The following is a 15,223-nucleotide window of genomic DNA, read 5'->3' on the forward strand; positions in this document are numbered from 1 at the left end:
CATGGTGTCCACTCAGTCACCATACTCAGGAGCCCGACAAAACCCACTAGCATCCATCATGTCTCGGATGCGACTCGGCAGCCATCCAGAAGCAGCATTACCTCCAGGTCGCGAGATACCAAGACGGGGTCTACTGCCCGTGAAACAGGTACCATCGCGGAAGGAGAACTGTACACAAGTTTTCTGGATGTCGCAGACCTCACGACAGTCTTCAAAGGTAGTAGCAAATGGCTGATCCTCATCTGAAAAATTATCCCAATTCAATCTCGTAGGCTTGCTAGCCATTTCAGGATACAGCCATTCACGAAAGACCTCACTATGAAGAAGGATATTTTTATTTTTCTGGAAAAAAAAAAGTTAGCAAATGGAATCAATCCCAACTCAAAACCCGCAGAAACTCACTTCATGCCAACGATTCTGTTCGAATTTCCACAATCTCTCAATATCACTCGATGAAAGATGATGGAACGCAACAGCAGGATAACACCACGGCAGCCGGTATAGATCCGTAGTGAACTCATCTAGCTCGCCTAGGTTCGAATTCTGCAAGATAGGCCACGAGAAATGTAAATCCACACCCACATCCGCAAGCACCCGACCAAGCACACAATCACCCGCCCAATGCCCATTCGTATACTCATCCAGCTCCGCGCGCCGAGCCTCATATGCATCAGCAGCAGCCTTCAGCGCCGGATTCGAAAGCATAAAGCCCGAGCCACCGTGCGCGAAGATCGTCTCCGCAATCTGCGTCTCGGTGCCTAGATAAATTGGTTCTTTGGGGTCGAACCGTGCGAGCCACGCTAATACCGTTGGCCAGGAGATATAGGTATCGGCTTCCATGAAGATGAACCATTTAGCGTCGGGCTTGTGAGCGTATGCTTCCTGGACCATTGGGAGAAATTTCCATTTATCGAGTTTCCAGCCCGGGTTGTTGGGTTTGCCGATGGCGGAGTTGGCTTCGTCTGCGAAGTCGCCTTGTTCGAGACCTTCGCGGCCCGAGATCTTTAGGCGGTTGTAGAGGTTAAAATCGGGGATTTGTTGGGTTACGCTGCGATCCATTGTGCGGAAGGCATCGTGGATTGTGACGCCTTCAATTTCTTCTTCGAAGTCGGAGTAGATTACGTAGTGGGGGATGCAGCGGAGGGTTGTGGAGAAGTGGATGGGGACTTTGTCGCGGGCTTCTGTGACGCCTGTTTTCATCACCACGAGGACATCATCGATGCCTGGGAGTGGGGGGCAGATGGGCTGTGGTTCGCCTGTGTTTTCGCCATTGGAGTATTTTGTTCTGGTTGCTGTGTAGCGGAATCGGGACTGGTGTGGTGTGGATTGGGCGAAGTGGTAGAGGAAGAAGAGGGCGGTTATGGCGGCGATAGCGAGGTATCGGCGGCTGAATCTTCGCCGGGGCACCATATTGGGATTGGTTCTGTCAATGACCTGGGGCAGGCCTCGAGGTCATCGTGAGAAGACAGGTCTCCTGCAGTAGAACAGGGTTCGAATCCGGGCTATGACGATCCAGGCCGCGTCTCCTTCCGGCTGACACAGCGGGACGCGTTAGCGGTGGATCTTTGATCTGTGGGGAAGTGTTGGTTCTTTCAATGACACATGCTCCTGTTTCGTGACTTCAACTCCTTGTTTGAGGATTAAGCTGTCCATCTTCTTCACTTGATTTTGTGTTCGCAATTGCCTGACACCGTGTTTTAACCCCTTGATCGACGCATCCCTGTCGATCGCTCCTGTGGCTGTGGAATGTGATCTGCACAAGATTAACGTACGCAATTGGCGATTGGTGCGGGTTTCAATTTGTCTGAGAATAACGTTATATATATACGTAGTAGCCAGGGATCAGTACTCTAACTTATGTCCGCATATTCCTGAGCACTGTGTAGTATAATTTAAGTGGAATTGCCATCAAACTTGTCTATGTACATTCATGCATCCCATCAACCTTAAGATTCCTGTTGATCAGGAGTGTTCTTTTGAATCATCCGTCCGTGCAGCTTAACCAACTCCGGGATAATCAAGCTCTCAATTTCAATACCATCATGATCCCTCGCACCTGGTGGCGGGTTCTCCACCGTCTGTGATGGTTGTTGAACAGCCCCGCCCTTTTGAATCTCCGCGAGTCCGACCAGATCCTCGACCCCAGAAATACTTTTGCTACGACGAGTCTTGGGCACACGGATCCATCGCTCATAAGGCGGGTCTGGCGTGATAAAGACTACCTCCCATTTCCGAGTGGAGAGGAGGTTACCAATAACCAAGTGGTGAGAGTAGCGCTGCAGCGCCGTCCGCGCCTTGTACACCAAGAGAGAGGGGTCAGTCTCCAGCTTGAATGAGACAACCATACTTCCATCGGGGGCCCAGCCATCGACTAAGCGGTGCAGGAACTTCGGGACCGGATCCAAGTTGACGACGAGCTTCTTTGAGTTCTTAGGAGGCTGGAATTCGTTCTCCCCTGTGTAGATATCATCGGAGCCGAGAGCAGTGTCATTTTCCAGATTCGCTGGTATCTCTGAAGATTGAATCTTGTGCTCGGCCATGCGGTGGCGCGGGATGAAGAAATCGCTGACGGCCGCAGCGAGATAGAATAGCGCATTGGGACCAAGCGGTCGCATCAACTTAGCCAACGACCGCAACTCAAACATGTACTCTGCGACCGTAGTGAACGGCAACAACAGCAGACGATTGTTCTGCTTAGCGTAGCGGTACTTGCGCAAGACATCGCGCATCTCATCTTGATATTCGCTACGGACCTGAATTGACCCGTGATCCACATTCGGCGAATCAGAAGCGGGTGCTGCCTCGTCCATAAAGTCCAGGAAACAATTTGTCGAGTGACTGTAGTGTCGCGAATAAGGCAGCAGACTGTATTGCCGATGTAAGAAGATCACTGCATATCCCTCCTGCAAGAAATACTCCGCAGATGTGGCGCCACGGGTTCCTGCGGAGAAGTTGTCGATGAATCGCACTGTCTGTGCCTCCAGGGGCACTGTGGTTCCACCAGAGGTTACAAGTACCACGCGCCGCTTTTCTACGACATGTTGTTCGATGAAGGCTCGGGCGAGAGCTTCGTGTCTGGGGAGGGCCTTGGGTGGGGGATATTCATTGAAGTAGACGGACTCTGCCTCCGCCGGCTCCATGTCACCGAGTGCTTGGGTCATTGCTGCGACGAACGCCTGTCACGTCTGTCGAGTATGTATTGGTAGAGGAGATCACAGCCTATGGAAGCTTGCAATTGGCATGTAATTTTTGTTCGGAAATGAGGGTCCAGGAGAAAAGAAGCCGAGGATGCCGCCAATCGCAAGTGGGGGTGAAGGTGGGATGCGACCGGTAAGGAATGCGGGATATCAGATCCCCGGGGTTTGATTGCAAACGGACTAAGATGGTTGGTACCTACAGCTGTGGGATGAGAATCACTTTTTTTTGAATTAAGGGGAACATTGAAAATGAGATACTCCAGTCAACAAAGAAATGTTGAGCTTTTCCCAGTTGACATATCTGGTAGGGGATTAGTGTAGCCGCTGGGCCGATAACATGGATCCGCAAATCCACATGAGCTTTGTTTTAGTCATCTCTGCCGATCATGTCAGCTTTGAATGATTAAAAGTACCGAGTATTTTTTATACCATTTGCCCTTTAATGCGAGAAAGCAGCGACAACGCTCCTTTTGTCCGATATTCGGGACTTTAAAAGTATCTAGCACGGGCTAAAATAGGAAATGTTGAGCTGAGGCATCCAGTCTAGTATAAAATGTACTCTGTAGTCTTTATTCCAACCTTGGAGTGGATCTTCATGATAGGCACTCAATTCCACTGAAATCATGCACTTCATTCTAGTATGTGGTGAATCGATTATGGACAGGCGTGCACGTTGTAGGACTGCATGAAGGCCAGCATGAATCATGAATATCCAGAAATTCTTTGACCAATGGAGCAAGAACCCAGAAATATCACTGCAAATATCGACTACGCAAAGCTTGGCTAATAGTGCTCATCCTGCTTGCCATTCCCCCGTGTTGCATATTGCTCATCAGCGCCTCTTCCAGCGCGGATTGTGTGACGCTCGCATCTAGACGAGAATTAATATAAGGTGCATCGGCCCAGTTCAAAGCCGACTCACCATCTAGATCACTGAAACTGCTCCCCATACTTGGAGTACCATCACTAGTCTCTCGGCCTGAGGTATGAGACTTCCGGGGACTAAGTCGTGACGGTTCACCAGCTCGCTGTGGACCCAATGTAGGCACTCGTCCCTGCACAGCCACTGGAGCACTAGAGCTCATGGAGCTCGCTGATGACTCTGAAGCGACGGGCATTCTTGCCCCGGATCGATTGGCGATACGTCGCCGTGCTATGGCAGCACGTTCCGCATCTAAGCGCAAGGTGGCACTCAGTTCCTGGCTTGGTCGATCTCTTGAGCCTTGTTCGGATTCCCGATGTACTGGCAGGAAGGCCGGTGTGTCATCTTCGTCATCGTCATCGTCTCGTAAGCTGGCTTGGTGCATGGAGTATTGTCCAAATCGCCTAAAGCGCTGTGCAGGAAGGTTTGATTCATCTTCGGAGTCTGATTCTTGAGGGCTTGACGATAGATCTTCCTCCTCTAAAGGAGGTGACCGTAAGAATGAAGTAACTTGGGTTTCACGTCTGTTGGCCGATGGACGTCGGCCATAAGAATCCCATCGTTGCTCGTTACCTTCTGCTGTTGGGGTATCGGTGCGAGAAGGGTCTCGAGAGCCGCGGATTTGATTAATGGTTGTGATCGAGGTGGAGCTTGTGCGCCGACCATTACCGCTGTTAGCTGTAGAACACGTCAGAGTTACGCATAGCATAGTGGATGGCGTGATGCGTATATGAACTTGCCTCGCTGAAGTGTTTCCTTTTGCCGAGACACCTGTCGGACAGGCCCGCGTGGTCCTGATTCTTGTTAGCGACCCATGATATCTACTTTCTATTATATCAAACAAGCATACCGATTATAGGGACATCTTTCATTGGTGTTCCTGCCAATGCGGCACTCCCTGAAACAGACCCTGGAACCGGTGACGGGGGATTTGACTGCGCGGTCGGGTCGAATCTCCGCATTTGGGCCCGAACCTGCGACAGCTGCCGATCATAAAGCCATGCAGCTTGTTGTAGTAAGAACTGTAAAGTGACATTGAAGTTATCAGCCCTTCACAGCAAGTCAGTATCAGTATATATCGCTTTTGGGGGTATGAGTGAGGTATACAATGCTTTCCCTGTAAAGCAGTTAGCTAGCTGATCAAAAACAGTATACGGACTCTTTCTAGCTTCACATACAATCTATGTCATCGCCCTTAGCTGGTCGGGAAAGAATCTCCCACAACGCCCGGTCCTTAGCAGCATTCCATTCCGGCTGATCAGTTAGTAAAGACAGCGTTTAAATGAAAGGGTTTCCATACCGGTGGTGGATCGACAAAGTCTCCTCTTGGAAATGGTAAACGAATGAAGACTGTGAAGTTGGTTTCTTTGTGTTCGATTTTAGTCGCCATATTTGGAGCAGACGATGCGGATCGCGTGGAGCGGAGCTAGACGGACAGCTTGAAGCTTCGAATGACCTGGAAATGAACGGGCCAGGGGCTTCTATTGCGCGGATCAAAGAAGGCTGGCTTCGATGCTCAGAAGATCAAGTAATCAGGTGTGCTCGTGTATCCTATAGGTAGGACCCAGATAATGATAATGAGATATGATGATGGAGAAGAGTGAAGACGGCGGGAATGTTATGCTATTGGTCGGAGAGCTCCATGGAAGGAACACAGCACATCCGTGGCATGAATTGATAACGAGATAAGACCTCCATGGCATACGCGTGAAATATGATATTGCCACTCATATAAATTTAAATACACGTCCTGCATATCAAAGCTCTAATTTACCTAATAGTTCCGATCGACAGGTCCTTGGAGACGATCATTGTACTTGAAGAATGAGCTCAAACAAGCTAATTTCCTGAACACCTGGTCATCTTGTATGCTAATGCCATTTGCAAGAAGGTTTCGATAGATCCTTCCATCGTTATGTCCTTAAGAACAAAGTACGAACATAAAGTAGACCACCTGTTAATACTCTAGACTGAAAGGGATTCGTTTGACGGAGCTAGGCTGGTACTTGCTGGTCCCAATCTCAACCCGCCTGCCTCGGCTTAATTTTCCTTTGACTTTATCACCTCCACCATGTCTGTCCAATACTGTATCGATAAATGTCTCGTGGTCATTCTACGGACTATTTTCGCCATCGTATCCTATTTCGCCCGCGGTGGCATTAAAGCATACCCTGATGAAGTGCGCCATATCGCATCTCGCGATGCTGGCCGAACCATCAAGGTTCATGTGTATACATCACCAGCTCCAAGTCCATCACCAGTCCTGATCAACTTCCACGGCAGTGGCTTCGTGCTCCCTCACCACGGTTCCGATGATGAGTTCTGTCGACAAATCAGTCAACGAACCAAGTGCACGGTCCTTGATGTTCGCTATCGCCTCGGGCCAGAGTATCCATTCCCTGCCGCGTTGAATGATGCTGAAGACACCATCAACTATGTCCTAGGCCGCCCGCAGGAATACGACCTGTCGCGCCTATCTCTGTCGGGATTCAGCGCAGGTGGCAACCTCGTCCTCGCTGCATCAGCCAATTTATTTGCTCCACACACTTTCCGCTCCTTGGTCGCCTTCTACCCAGTGACTGATCTGACCGGCACAGCGACTAAGGTCGCTCCCAACCCCACGGAAGCGGCAGAGATTCCCGCGCCTCTAGCCCGTCTTTTTAACCGGTGCTATGTGCCCGCCAGCATGGATCCGCGCGATCCGCGCATTTCCCCCACATTCGCGCAAGCAGACCGCTTCCCACGCCGCATGCTTATGATCACCGCTGATGGAGATAATCTCGCGCATGAGGCAGAGGAACTGGCGGGCCGGGTCCAAAACTTGCAGGGCGCGCATGTGGTCAGTGAACGCATGGTGGGCTGTTCTCATGCGTGGGACAAGACCACGCGGCCAAACTCCCCGCAGCACCTACACGAAGCCAAGAAGCGGGCTTACCAGTTAGCGGTGGATATGCTTAACGGATAGCTTGATTCCACGCAATTCCTTCAGGCCGAGCCGAACCCCCTATTGTTGGTTGTCTCAGCCCCTAATGGTCTCCGCTTGCCGCGTGTGCCTGACCTGATCCAGCTAATCCATGGATCAGGGACCGGCGGCTGTAAGCAACCCTAAACCCTACCTAACGAGATACGGAGATGAACCGGATAGATAAGGTCAGAAGTGCATGGGATAATTATGTTAGAAATGAGTTTTGAATAATTACATGTGCCAAGCGGGCAGATTGTGTCAGGGTTGCCCCCCCGTGGGTCACTCGGGGTTTCATCTCATTTTAAAGAAGAAAAGAGAAAAAATAAGAAAAATAAACAGGATCGTCATTGAATGATTGTAAATTCTTGTTTTCTCTACCTTTTTCCCTTTCTTTTTTCCTCTAGTTTTTTTTTTTAGGTCTCCTCCAGTCCTTACGGTTGTGCTTATTTCTTCCACCTTACCCAATCCAGTTTACTCTATACATAATCAAGCGCCTAGGGTGAATGCTGTCAGTTTGCGCCACCATCTCGTCCAGCGGCTACGCATGGGCGAGTCCATTGCTTTGAAGCGTTCCTTCCCCTCCGGTCAATGCGCGCCCGCTGGCTAGGCGCCATCGCCACTTGTACATAAAATGGAATCAACAAACAGGCCCGTCCTAGACGAGGACAAATACAGATCAGAAGTTCTCCAGATTGAATCGGAGGAAGAAGAAAAAGCGCGGGCGCAACGACTTTCCGATGAAGCACAGCAGCTGGGGTTGAAGGATGCGGCGCCGCTCACTCCGATCGCATGTGGAATGGCCGATTTCTCGTCCCCAGTTCTATCGTCTGGTTCGTCCACCGACCGAAGTTCAGCCTGCGATGGCTCCGTCACTCCCTCCCTCTCCGTCGAGCCGTCGTCTCCGTCACCAACCCCGCTGGATCAGTTAGCTACGTCACTTTCGCAGCTTACTTTTGCCTCTGAGCGTGTGAAGCCGAGCAGTACACGATCGCTAGCTTCGTTGTCGACTCGTCCGACGTCGTTCTGCTCCAGTGAGAGCCGTGCAATCAACGCTGGGCTAGGAATTCACGATGGACTTGCGATCAAGGGAAATCGAAGTTCCATGTTTGTTGTGACACCGGATGAGAAACAGGTCAAAGAGAAAGAGAGACGGCGGAGCACCTTGAGGTCAGCTATTGGGCGCATCCATTTCCGAAAGAAGCGGGTCCCCTCAGCTTCCACAACACCACCGGATACACAAGTCGTGATACCCAAGAGCGAGGAAGGTGTGGAACGTGTCTTCATTGAGAGTCCCCACGAGCCGCCCACCAGCAACGCAGTCTCCATCACCAGTGCCAGCACGACAGACTCAGTTCCAAGAGTGGAGGTCAAAATTCCGACATTCGACGCTGCTTCCCTTCAAAGAAGTTTAGATGATCCTCAGCTGAAAGAGATGATGGAAAGACATAAGATGGAAATGAGTCGACACATGGCATTCCAAGGTGTCGCCCTAGAGATCCTCCGACGCCGGCACCAGACAGCTGTTTCTGAAGCGCAGTCCGAGAACCAGCGCCGGGAGGAGGAGAAGCGCGAAAAAGTAAGACATCTCATAACCAGCACGTTGACCCACTTGCTAACATTGCCGAAGAACGAGCTCGATGCCATTCGTATAGAAGAACGCCAATGCGCCGTGGAAATGGAACAGCAAAGAGAATTCGAACGCGCAAAACAGAACTCTCGAACCCGCATCAAGCATATGGAAGGATATTTCCGGAATGCAAGCCCCCCACCATCCCCAGCAGGCACAAGAGACCGCTCATCCGAGTCTTTCATGTCCGGATCTGAAGGCACGCCCCCGCGACGTGTTACACGACAACAACTCGAACAATTGGAGCAGCAGTACCATGCCCATGAATCCATGGATGCGCTTCAAGAATCTCGCATCAAAGTCCTTCGAGAGCGGCAGGAGAAGAGGCTGTCTGAGGCCATTGCGCGGATGGAAGGCGAATTGGATGATCTGTGTGATCGCCATAGCAAACAAATTGCTGCGCTTCAGGCTGAGCACCGTCGTGAAGAAAGCTCCCTTATAGATGGGCTTCAGGGGAAGCAAACGGAAATGCGGAAGAGGTGGGATTTGGAAGAAGCCATTCTGCGTCGCCAGCTTGATGAGGAACATGGTCAACCTTATGGACCATTGCCGACTATCTCCTTTTCTGTGGAGCCCGATAACGATACTAATACTGAGAATCGCATTTGAATGCGGATCTGATATATGAGACTTCGGTCATCCTTAATTAGCAAGTTGGTGTCCACCTTGCTTAATGTTGCTTGATATTGGCTTGCCACTATTGTCTGGCTCGCCCCGTTTGGCAATGGCCATGTGAACACTTTCGCTGGCTTCTTCTTTTGCTTTGATGCCCCCTTAACCCTTCTTGTAATTTTCTTTTCTCCTTGCTTGCATTCCGCTTAGATGTGGATCTAGCATGTTACATATCGCATTGCGGCGGCTATTAGTTTAGATGTGCATAGCATTTGATGCATTTATAGGATACAGCGATTGATAGATATTGAATGTAAATTATTTCCTTGAAAAAAAGTTGGAATTGTTCGCAGAAAGGGGTATCATTAGTTCAATATTAAAATTCAAAAGCATCATCCATCCCACTTCAGCATTACAAAGCGGATGCAGCAAGCTCCTGCAACCTCTCCAACAAGCTCTCAATCCTACCCCCACCCCGGATCATTGCATTTTCCGTACGCTTATCACGCCCCTCATCCCCAATAACAACAGCCCGCTCAACCACCCCGGTATTAGACACCTTAAATAGCCCAACACGACCATCCTCCCATTCCAGCCGAACATACCGCGTCTCGATAGCAGTAGAGTCAAGAGACACAATCCCCGCCTTACTCTCAGGCGAGATCCGACCCACAGTACTAGCTTCCGACTCGGATTCCTTAAATCCCAGTCGTTCGCGCAATAGATCCACCGCATCGCACCGCAAATGCCACGCCACAAGCTCGCGTCGCAACTCCCGCGCAAAACCACGCACATCCTGGGTCCGTACTCCGTTCCCTTTCCGTGCTCGCTTCGACGATATTTGATCCTCGGATTCATTCCCGTCTTCGCTGTCGGCTGTTTTTGTGCTGGTTCCCTTGAAAGGAAGATAAGCCCTCTCTAGCTTCGCGATCGAGATAAAGGCGGGCACTGTATGTCTGTAAACGCGTAGACTTTTCTCCTTCCCGCCCTTGAGGCGCTCTCGCCGTAGAAGAACGTAGTAGGGCTTCGCGAATCGCCCACTCCGTGTGCAGACATCGATGCGCAGACCTAGTAGATTCTCCGCGGAGGCGCTGGGCGACGGGTCCTTAAATGGGAAGGCTGTAGCTCCGAACGCGATGCGGTAGTGGTTTGTTTCGGAGTGTTTCCCTGCGGCTTGTGCGAGGGGTGAGATCTCGTCGGGGATGGTTGTGAGGGGTTTGCGGAGTAGCTTTTGGATGCTAGATGAGGCGAGGAGACTAGATGAGAGGAATCGTTTCTGGCGTTGGAGATTGTGGACTTCGCGCAAATAGTTAGTTCAGTTGGTCTTCTATTTTGGGATGCGCGGTGCTTACTTTCGGCACGGATGGAAGCGATGTCGTTGTCTAGGTGCTCGGCTTGGGGATCTGGAGACGCGGAGGGATGGGCGCGTGTATTCATGCTGACAGATTGTATTGTCGCCGTGTATATATGTCTTTGTTGGCTTCTCACTGATCCTTATTCCGAGGCCAGGAATCGTATGGCGGGGAAGATGCGGAGAAGTCGGAGAGTTCGCATTGTGTTGTTTGTTTGTATGACACGTGACCATGGTCAAGATTTAGGATTATTGAACATTTAACGATGTGGCAATGTCCATAACTATATCAAATTTAATTAATAAGCATTGAATCGTCATTGCTGAATATCATGTCAGTCCATGTCTGACTATTATTACCTCATTCAAATGTTGTTGCTGTCCCACTTTCATACATCTAAACGCGAAGTTCTTCAGCCAAAACGCCGATCTCATCGCGTGCATGGACTGTACTACCTAGGACATGCTCAACAATCGGGACTTCATAGTCATAGAATGATCAAGTAACTAATTAATCTAGTGGGGCTGACAAACCATAATAGATAAAGTAACTAAAAAGTCCATAGTCCTTTGTAGAAGTCCCCCACATGAATAATCAATCCGGCCCGATAGAGGCCAGCTTGCCTCTCCATGTCTTGCCCAGACTTTCTCAAGATCTGGATCTTCCCCTCCACCACCTCCGTGCATGCCTGAGGACTTTCCTTCTTTCTCTCCCTCTATGCATTGGTCATCAACTTCATATTCATCTGCCTGACTCACATGGACCAACCTTGAATCCCGAACTACTCAGCCCGACGCATCCCTTCTTTCATCCGAACCTGAACTCTCGCTCCCGATCCCCAATCAAATCAATCAACTTTCACCAGGCTGCGCCAATAACTTGTACTACACTTACAAGCTTACATTTCACACGTATACAAATCAATGACACGGAAAAACCATTCCATCTCCAAACGCCGTTCCAAACCGAGCCTCAAAGTTGCTACTGGCCACAACGGCCATGCGAACGGCAACATGAACAACATCGAAATGCGCAAGCGCGATACTCCCTCCGTCGATTCCTCTGCCGAAGCAACAGCTCGTCTCATGTCTCGATCTAGCTTCACCCTCGATGACGACCCTGTCATCGTTCCTCAAACTCCCCTCCAAACCACCACCAGCTTCCATAACCTACCTACAAGTGACCGTCGCAATTTTCTGTTGCTATGCCTTCTGTATTTCTTGCAGGGCGTGCCTATGGGTCTTGCGACCGGATCTGTGCCTTTCCTTCTGAAACCGTATCTGTCTTATGGCCAGATTGGCATCTTCTCACTCGCCTCCTACCCCTACTCTTTGAAGCTGTTCTGGAGTCCCATTGTTGATGCCGTGTGGAGTCCACGGTTTGGTCGCCGGAAGAGCTGGATCACCCCGGTTCAGGTTATTGCGGGACTTGCTATGATCTACCTGGGTCGCCACATTGGGGAAATGATGGAGCAGGCTGGCGCGAATGGAGGCGCCGGAGTCTGGAACTTCACATACTGGTGGTTCATGCTGGTGCTTTTCTGCGCTACGCAGGATATCGCTGTCGACGGCTGGGCTATTACCCTTATGTCGCCTCCGAATATTTCCTACGCATCTACTGCTCAGACTGTTGGTTTGACAGCGGGTCACTTCCTGTCATACACCGTGTTCCTGGCATTTAATTCCAAGGACTTCGCGAATCGGTGGTTCCGCACTATCCCTGGTGAGGGTGGTCTGCTCTCGCTCGGCACATACTTGACTTTCTGGGGCTGGGCCTACCTTATTGTAACCCTGGGTCTGGCTTTGCTGAAGAAGGAAGACCGCACCAAGGAGCGTGACAGCATCATGGATGTGTACAAGAGCATGTGGAGCGTTTTGAAGCTGAAGAACATTCAAACCATCATTCTCATTCATTTGATTGCTAAGATTGGCTTCCAGGCTAACGACGGCGTCACCAGTTTGAAACTTTTGGACAAGGGCTTTGGCCAGGAAAACATGGCTTTGGTCGTCTTGATCGACTTTCCCTTCGAAATCATGCTTGGTTACTATGCTGGCAAGTGGTCGACTGACCATGGACCCATGCGACTTTGGGGCTGGGCTTTTGTCGGCCGCCTAGCCGCCGCTGTACTTGCTCAGTTCACTGTGATGATCTACCCCAGCGGATCAGAGGTACCCTTTTGGTATATGCTGGCTGTCATCTTCGAGCATGTGGTATCTACCTTTATGAACACGGTCATGTTCGTTGCCATTTCAGCATTCCATGCACGTATTGCAGACCCAAGCATTGGTGGCACCTACATGACCCTCCTCGCAACGTAAGTCAGGCCCCGTCTATTCCATTGTCACCACTAACACAGATTTAGCGTCTGCAACCTGGGTGGAACATTCCCTCGTATCTTTGTTCTCAAGCTAGTCGATCTCTTTACAAAGGCAACATGCCTCCCACCCACCACAGCCCCACCAAGTGACCAGCTGAAAGATGCTCTTGTCACGTCTGCATTCTCCTGCGCCCTCGAGCCAGAGAAGAACCGCTGTATAAACGGCGGCGGTACTTGCATCGTCGACCGTGACGGCTACTACATTACCAACATTATCTGCGTGCTTATTGGCACTCTCACGTTTGTGTGGTTTATCAAACCCGCTGCTGCCAAGCTTCAAAGCTTACCCCTGCGCGCCTGGCGACTCGTGCCAGGTCCCCAGCGGGAGTAAAGCTCTTTTATACTGGACATCATGATGCTCAGTTTTGTACGTTAAAGACGATTGAGCGTAACCTTAATAGATTCAACAAGATTAAAATACTATTTAGATTCTAAGTCATTTTCAAGTTTGATAGCAATTAGTTCTTTCATGAGACTTGCTTGAGGCACTCTCCAAACTACTCACCCATTCTCTCCAACCCGATTCAAAAAGGCCTCGAATCTCCCATATGTACATGTATGACTTGAAGGTATGTACACCCCGTTTTTCATAGTAACTGGAGGCATGATGCCAGGCTCCCAGGTTAATATCTAGTCAAGTATTCAGGTCGATATACCAGATGCTAGAAGCACAGCAGTAGTACTGGTCTAAACTCGGATTACAGTGGCGCAAAGTAGAAGAACTCATATTATATTCCAGTTGCCCTTTTGTCTTGTACTGCCTTTTAGACTCCCTAGTATGACTGTCTACTGGACTACCTACCTACTAAACATTATATTCACTAGAGTACTACCTAGAGGCTGAGAAGACGGGTCTAGCTCTGTAGAATAAGATAAAAGGACCGATTGATCAGTAGAAAGTACCGCGCAGAAGATCCATTAGTGGATGTCAAGTATACCAATCCATAAACGTTAGCTATGGAATTGTTTAGCCGGACCTGAGAAATACTGGACATGGCTAGTGTCTTTTCGTTTTAACGCCCTGATACATTACACAATCTTTCATGTTACTCTAACAACAAAAACTATGGTCTTCATCACATCGATGCTGGCAACAGACCGGAACTCACGCCAGGCTTCGCTGCATGAAAGCAGCTACAGGCGCGGGATCAACCAGCCACGGCGAATGGCCCGTAGCGATAGTCTCCGCGGTGATTTGGGCGCCCTTTTCGCGGGCTTTCTCCACCATCAACTGCTGGACAAATAGTGGGATGGCGCGGTCGTTCTCGCACTGGAGATAGGCACTTGGGATGCGGGTGTAAGCGGCGCTGGTAGCGGGCGAGTTTTTAGTCGCCCAGGCATGCGGACGAAGGGTCTGGGCCCATTGTTCGCCGTCGGGGACATCGTGGAAGAAAAGGCTGTATGGGTCCTCGGCGCTGACAGTGCCATTGGCTTCCTAAGGTTGGGGTGAGATGGGATCTCGGAAGAGAATAGAAAATGAGTAGGTGACTTACATCGCGCTTATACCATTCGGGAGGAACTCCGCCAAAGGCTCCAATCAGACTCTCACCGACATCGGGGATGAAGGCTGAGATGAAGATCAATTTGGTCACCCCGCCGGTCTCGCCAGCTGCTTGTCGCTCGGTCTTGCTGAGGCCGTCCAGGGCGCTGTTCACAGGCAGCCCGGACCAGCTGTGCGAAATGACAACGACTTCCTTGCCCGCGTTGGCTTCCTGCTCAATCAGGGTCCGGAGCGCGTCGATGTCAGGCTGCAGGTCTTGGACGCTGGTGGCCTGTTGGATTGAGGGGAAGGCGACGGTATGGGTGGTATGATCGGGGAAGTGGGCGGCTAGGGGCTCAAAGGCTGTGGGCGGGTACCAAGCCCCAGGGCAGAAGATCAGGGTGGGATTGGAAGCGGTCATTTTGGTCAGTGAGGGTATGGGATATTGATGCTGGTGGAAGGCTTGGAGGAGATATTAAGTAGCGCAAGACGCTGGCAAGCACGTCAACTTATCATAACTACAGAACTACGCCTTGACCTCTGGACTAATGCTAAGTTCAGTAGTCTAATGCCCAGTTTTGCAATTGATTAGCGTCACACATCCAGTGCTCCGTTGGGGGCCGAGCCGCCGTGGATCCCACGTGGGGGCCGAGGACAAGACCCACAATTGATATTGAACATTGAACGATAA

The 15,223-nt window shown here is 50.5% G+C and overlaps 8 protein-coding genes across 8 annotated transcripts; 3 read left to right on the top strand and 5 right to left on the bottom strand.

Annotated features, from left to right (window-relative positions):
* Window positions 1-12: 12 nt before the first annotated feature.
* Window positions 13-1,410, bottom strand: N7520_002779 (glycosyltransferase family 31 protein; the record flags this gene model as incomplete). Its single annotated transcript, XM_057136714.1, has 2 exons — window positions 13-342; window positions 403-1,410. The coding sequence occupies 2 exons, from the start codon at window positions 1,408-1,410 to the stop codon at window positions 13-15; spliced, it is 1,338 nt and encodes a 445-aa protein (XP_056999400.1).
* Window positions 1,411-1,946: 536 nt separating this feature from the next.
* N7520_002780 (phosphopantothenate--cysteine ligase CAB2) lies at window positions 1,947-3,161 on the bottom strand (the record flags this gene model as incomplete). The annotated part of the gene is made up of 1 exon (XM_057136715.1): window positions 1,947-3,161. One exon carries the CDS (start codon window positions 3,159-3,161, stop codon window positions 1,947-1,949), a length of 1,215 nt encoding a protein of 404 aa, XP_056999401.1.
* Window positions 3,162-3,949: 788 nt separating this feature from the next.
* Window positions 3,950-5,509, bottom strand: N7520_002781 (uncharacterized protein; the record flags this gene model as incomplete). Its single annotated transcript, XM_057136716.1, has 5 exons — window positions 3,950-4,797; window positions 4,970-5,169; window positions 5,227-5,236; window positions 5,298-5,373; window positions 5,420-5,509. The coding sequence occupies 5 exons, from the start codon at window positions 5,507-5,509 to the stop codon at window positions 3,950-3,952; spliced, it is 1,224 nt and encodes a 407-aa protein (XP_056999402.1).
* Window positions 5,510-6,190: 681 nt separating this feature from the next.
* N7520_002782 (putative esterase/lipase) lies at window positions 6,191-7,084 on the top strand (the record flags this gene model as incomplete). The annotated part of the gene is made up of 1 exon (XM_057136717.1): window positions 6,191-7,084. The coding sequence occupies one exon, from the start codon at window positions 6,191-6,193 to the stop codon at window positions 7,082-7,084; it is 894 nt and encodes a 297-aa protein (XP_056999403.1).
* Window positions 7,085-7,715: 631 nt separating this feature from the next.
* On the top strand, window positions 7,716-9,320 carry N7520_002783 (uncharacterized protein; the record flags this gene model as incomplete). The annotated part of the gene is made up of 1 exon (XM_057136718.1): window positions 7,716-9,320. The coding sequence occupies one exon, from the start codon at window positions 7,716-7,718 to the stop codon at window positions 9,318-9,320; it is 1,605 nt and encodes a 534-aa protein (XP_056999404.1).
* A 415-nt stretch (window positions 9,321-9,735) lies between these two features.
* N7520_002784 (uncharacterized protein) lies at window positions 9,736-10,760 on the bottom strand (the record flags this gene model as incomplete). Its single annotated transcript, XM_057136719.1, has 2 exons — window positions 9,736-10,619; window positions 10,676-10,760. The coding sequence occupies 2 exons, from the start codon at window positions 10,758-10,760 to the stop codon at window positions 9,736-9,738; spliced, it is 969 nt and encodes a 322-aa protein (XP_056999405.1).
* Window positions 10,761-11,598: 838 nt separating this feature from the next.
* N7520_002785 (SD08430p) lies at window positions 11,599-13,383 on the top strand (the record flags this gene model as incomplete). The annotated part of the gene is made up of 2 exons (XM_057136720.1): window positions 11,599-12,989; window positions 13,038-13,383. The coding sequence occupies 2 exons, from the start codon at window positions 11,599-11,601 to the stop codon at window positions 13,381-13,383; spliced, it is 1,737 nt and encodes a 578-aa protein (XP_056999406.1).
* Window positions 13,384-14,163: 780 nt separating this feature from the next.
* N7520_002786 (alpha/beta hydrolase) lies at window positions 14,164-14,953 on the bottom strand (the record flags this gene model as incomplete). The annotated part of the gene is made up of 2 exons (XM_057136721.1): window positions 14,164-14,487; window positions 14,546-14,953. Coding segments are annotated over 2 exons (732 nt in total), but the record flags the coding sequence as incomplete, so codon positions are not given.
* Window positions 14,954-15,223: the final 270 nt, after the last annotated feature.

Source organism: Penicillium odoratum, assembly GCF_028828045.1.
Source record: "Penicillium odoratum strain IBT 22623 chromosome Unknown utg000002l_segment0_segment0, whole genome shotgun sequence".
In the NCBI taxonomy this organism is placed as follows: domain Eukaryota; kingdom Fungi; phylum Ascomycota; class Eurotiomycetes; order Eurotiales; family Aspergillaceae; genus Penicillium; species Penicillium odoratum.